The sequence below is a fragment of the Diospyros lotus genome, chromosome 15 (genome assembly GCF_014633365.1).
Source record: "Diospyros lotus cultivar Yz01 chromosome 15, ASM1463336v1, whole genome shotgun sequence".
In the NCBI taxonomy this organism is placed as follows: Eukaryota; Viridiplantae; Streptophyta; class Magnoliopsida; order Ericales; family Ebenaceae; genus Diospyros; species Diospyros lotus.
Window position 1 is genome coordinate 9,041,721 of NC_068352.1, and position 4,486 is coordinate 9,046,206.

At 37.4% G+C, this 4,486-nt stretch overlaps 1 protein-coding gene and 1 non-coding gene across 2 annotated transcripts; both read left to right on the top strand.

The window, feature by feature from the left end:
- The first annotated feature begins 2,132 nt into the window (after positions 1-2,132).
- Positions 2,133-3,625, top strand: LOC127791403 (uncharacterized). The gene has a single exon (XM_052321269.1). It carries the CDS (start codon positions 2,279-2,281, stop codon positions 3,479-3,481), a length of 1,203 nt encoding a protein of 400 aa, XP_052177229.1. The 5' UTR covers positions 2,133-2,278; the 3' UTR covers positions 3,482-3,625.
- A 341-nt stretch (positions 3,626-3,966) lies between these two features.
- LOC127792736 (small nucleolar RNA Z122) lies at positions 3,967-4,049 on the top strand. The gene has a single exon (XR_008021204.1). It is a non-coding gene; the product is annotated as a small nucleolar RNA Z122 (small nucleolar RNA).
- Positions 4,050-4,486: the final 437 nt, after the last annotated feature.

Here is a 4,486-nt window from a genome sequence, read left to right on the forward strand (position 1 = left end):
CATTTCTTTTTATTCACCTAGAATGTCCGAGATTCGCCTGACTAATTCTCAAGGATGGGCAACCTTCTCCTTGATACACTCTCAGGTAAATTCTTATGCAGACACAGTCTTTACATATTTAAATTTGAATATTCGGTACAGTCCATGCAGAACTTGTCTTCCAGTCTTACTGGAGCTTTCCAGCTAAATGCTAGCTTCTAATAATAATTTTGTCTTTCAAGTCGTTACACTTATTCGAATTCTGATACTTTATATGAAATTTTAAGTATTTTACCACTATACCATGCCTGTATAGGTAACTAAAAGTCACTTTTAAATTGATGAGATGGTTACAGTGACAACAAGAGATAATGTGGTTATTTGAAATTAACTATATCATTTGTATTCTTAGTTACATTATAAAAAATTGTCAAAATCTAACCATCACTCATAAAAATTAATTTTACTACAAATCATATAGATTGGATTCTAATATTAATTAGAAAGCAAGAAATAATAAGAAATGCCTTTGATTAAGGAATAATGAAAGGTTTGAACTGACAAACCTTGTATTTATTGTCACGCTTGAGAGATATAATTAAAAGAATATTGAGTATGTATTTGGATCAAAATATTTCAAATATTGGTATTTTGAATTTATTAATTATTAATTTTTTATTTTAAAAAGAATTCCAAGAGAAAAAAAACCCAAAAAGGGAAATCTAGGAAATCTTCTACGTAGAATTGTCTCTAAGAAACTCTCTCAAATACTCTTGAGAGACCCTTCCAAAGATCTTGGGAGACCTTTCCAAAAATCTCTCCCAAGCCCAAAAGTGTGTTAAACTCACTTTCAATATCTCTGCTTGAAAATCTAAAATAAATGATTTGAAAGATATAAATGCTCAGCATTAATCAATTTCAACCTCTATAAATAAGAGGTGATTTCTTCGTTTGAGGTAAAACAAATTCTATTTAGACTATAATCTTATTATTTTTCTACACTCTTTCATAAAAAATAACTTATGGATTGGAGAATTTACGTGGGAGACATCTCGCACCCCTAACTACTTTCTCTTTTATAGGTGTCTCGGAAACTAGAGACTTGAAATTGAGAGTTACAAATTTATTATTGTATTTAAGTAAAACCAAAATCTTTTATATTTCTTGGGTCAAAATAAAGAAGGATTTGTGTAAATGTTTTCAACAAATATAACTAAGAAATAAGTTTCAAATTGCAAACTACAATTAACAAATCTTTTATTTATGTTTTTTAATTAAATTAATTAAACTACTTCTAGTACCCAAACTAAAACGTGATTTAGACAACTTATAATTAAGCTCCATAAAATAAAATTGATCTTCCAATTCAAACTTTTTAATCTTGAGAAATCAAAACTAACATATAAAAATTGAATGGATGAAATCTATTTAAGTCGTATCATAATAGTAGATGCCATGAATTCCATCTTTATTTTTTGAGTCTTGTCTCGTTAGGGTTTTAGTTATATAATTTTATTTAATTATTATGTTTAAGAGAATAGTTAAATTATAATAAATATATTTTATTTTTAAATAAGATGTATTAATTGTATTTTATTTTTAATTTTCAAATAATTTTATTATTTGATAACAAATGAATCATGTTTTAAATTATTTAAGTAATTAATAAAAAAATTTAAAATTAAAAAAAATATAATAAATACATTTATCTAAAAATAAGATACATTTATTGTAACAAATGCTTTCGTTAATTAGGGCATTTGAAATATTTTATTATTATTATTTAAATAATTTTATTAATAGATAATATATGCATTATATTTAAAAAAATAATATTTTATTAATTATAATTATTTAAATACTTAAAAAATTAACAGCACCTTACGAGCATTAGCAAAATGCATTAAAAAAAAAAAAAAAAGAAGGGAGAAAAGAAAAGGAAGGAAATTAATTAAGAAAAGAGACTTCCAAGAAGCATCCTCCGCTCCTCCTGAGGAGGAACACGCAAACACAGTTTCAGAGGCTATTTTGGCGGTATCACATATACGACGAGCCACGTTCTCAATCTTTGACCCATCCCTACACGTGTCCATTCCCCATTCGTTTCAATCCGATCCCCCACTGTACTCTAGCTGTTATTTATACTCTCCCTATTCTATCCTATACAACAACCAGCGCGCCTCTCCCCACCCCTCTTCCCCCCGGTCGCTACTAACCAAACGAACTACGCATTGCATTTCCAAACCCTAGCTGTCGATTCCCTATCGGAGACCGCCGCTTCCTTGCATGGTAGCCGGACATGGCTTCTGCCTGCGTCAACAACATCGGAATGTCGCCGGATAATTTTCTCGACTGTCCGTCGGCATACTCCTCTTACGGTTGGTTGAGCCCTAGGATTTCCTTCAGCCGGGAGCTTACGGAGGACACGTCGTCCAAGGTCGCCACAGAGAAGTCTGACAAGCGGGAGGGAGGTTCTGAGATGTCAGATCTCGAGCCTGCTTGTAAGGATGTTGGAGATTTCGAGTTCCGGCTCGAAGATCCGGTGAATGTGCTTCCCGCCGACGAGCTTTTTGCGGACGGGAAGCTTGTGCCGCTGCAACTATCGATAGTGCGGCCAGTGGCCAGGGCCGCGGAGGTCAGATCGCAGGATACGCCGAAGGCTCATCGGAGAGAGGACGGTTCCTGTGCGGATCCGTATTTGTTCTCGCCGAAGGCCCCGCGGTGTTCTAGTCGGTGGAGGGAGCTTCTAGGGTTGAAGAAACTGTACCAGAACAGCAATGCGAAGCAGGAGCACCACAAATCGTCGTCGACTTTGACGAACAACTCCAAGTCTCTGAAACATTTTCTTCACCGGAGCTCAAAATCTTCGAGCTCCGCTCTTGATTCCTCTCTGAGCCTTCCTTTGCTCAAGGACTCCGACAACGAGTCCGTTTCGATGTCGTCTCGGTTGTCTCTTTCCTCTTCTTCGTCTGGCCACGAGCACGATGATCTCCCAAGGCTCTCGCTCGACTCGGATAAGCCCAATCTCGCCAAAAATCAGACCCCGAACACTAACCCGCGCCGTGTGAGAGTGCTGAAGCAAAGGGCGCTTTCCTCCGAGAACCCAACCGGCGCGAGAGTCGGCAGAAGCCCAATGCGCAGAGCACCGGACTCAACTACGACCACGGGCCGTGGAGTCTCCGTCGATAGTCCTCGCATGAACGCATCGGGAAAGATAGTGTTTCAAGGCCTAGAGAGAAGCTCAAGCAGTCCAAGCAGCTTCAATGGCGGTCCGAGATTCAAACACAGAGGAATGGAGAGGTCGTATTCTGCCAACGTGAGGGTCACGCCGGTTCTAAACGTTCCGGTTTGTTCTCTCAGGGGGTCTTCAAAGTCGAGCATGTTCGGGTTTCAGCTCTTCTCTTCTCCCCAGAAGAGGGACGGCTGTTCGGGTTCCGGCACCGGAGGAGGAAGCAGAGGTCATCAACAGTGTAACGGCAAGAACAGGACGGATCGAGCTTGATCCAACAAATGGGCGGGTAATGTAATACTGCTGACATTGATTTAGAAGTTCTCAGTTAACGATCTTTATTCCGTTTGAATCCAGGTTCATTTCCTTCTTTTTAGATCTTTAGTCTATAATATATATATATATATATTATCCGGTGATCGCCATGCCATTGATTGATCTTCTTTCCTACTACTGCCGAGAGGTAACGTTGGATTTGCTTAGGGTCGTTAAGTTGCCTTTCTTCTTCTTCGTTATCTGAAAGATATGGAATCTCCTTTAACCAGTTTCTTGAATTTTTAATTTGTTTGGGGGAGGAGGCGCTTCTGCTGAAATCTGAAACTGGTTATTTCATGTTGTGGTGTGGGGCATTCTGTGATTGTGATGGGAGTGCGTTTGTTGTCGTTTAGGGCTCTTCGGAAGTGGGGTCTGGGCTGGAATGGGCCCGATCTTAATATTATTTGTGATTTTTCGGGGTTTTTTTTTTTTTAATTCTGGAGTTTGGGAAATGATGCCAATACAAACAAATTATCAGAGGCGCCAGCTCTGCTGATTGTTTTGCACGTCAGTCTGATATCCCCAACTCCTAATTTCTCTTTTCTTTCTTTGTTTTTGTCCAAATTTTCTTTTTTGCTAACCTTTTTATACAAAATTTCGAGTCATTAAGAGTGAGGTTATTTTAAATTGTATTTTGTTTGATGGGTTTTTCTTCCCCCCTTTTTCATTTATTTCAACAATGGAAAGAAAAAGATTTCCTTTTTTGTTTGTTCTTGCCTTTGAAAGATGGATTTTCAAGACCGAGGTAGGGATATGCTAGCTTTGTCAAGTCTTTTGAAGGGTAAGAGAAATTCCAATTAATGTGGTAGTTCCGTTTGAAATACCATCATTTACATTAAAACTTGAGGTTTCAAATTAGATATTTACTGATTGGTTGTTTGAACTGTTACTGGATATACATGATCTTCTTCACTTTGATCCAAAAAAGAGGGGTTAAAAGAATGTCAGGATAATGAATTCGGT

Excerpts from the sequence above, each read along its gene's own strand:
- LOC127791403 (XM_052321269.1), top strand. The coding sequence starts at position 2,279 with ATGGCTTCTGCCTGCGTCAACAACATCGGAATGTCGCCGGATAATTTT.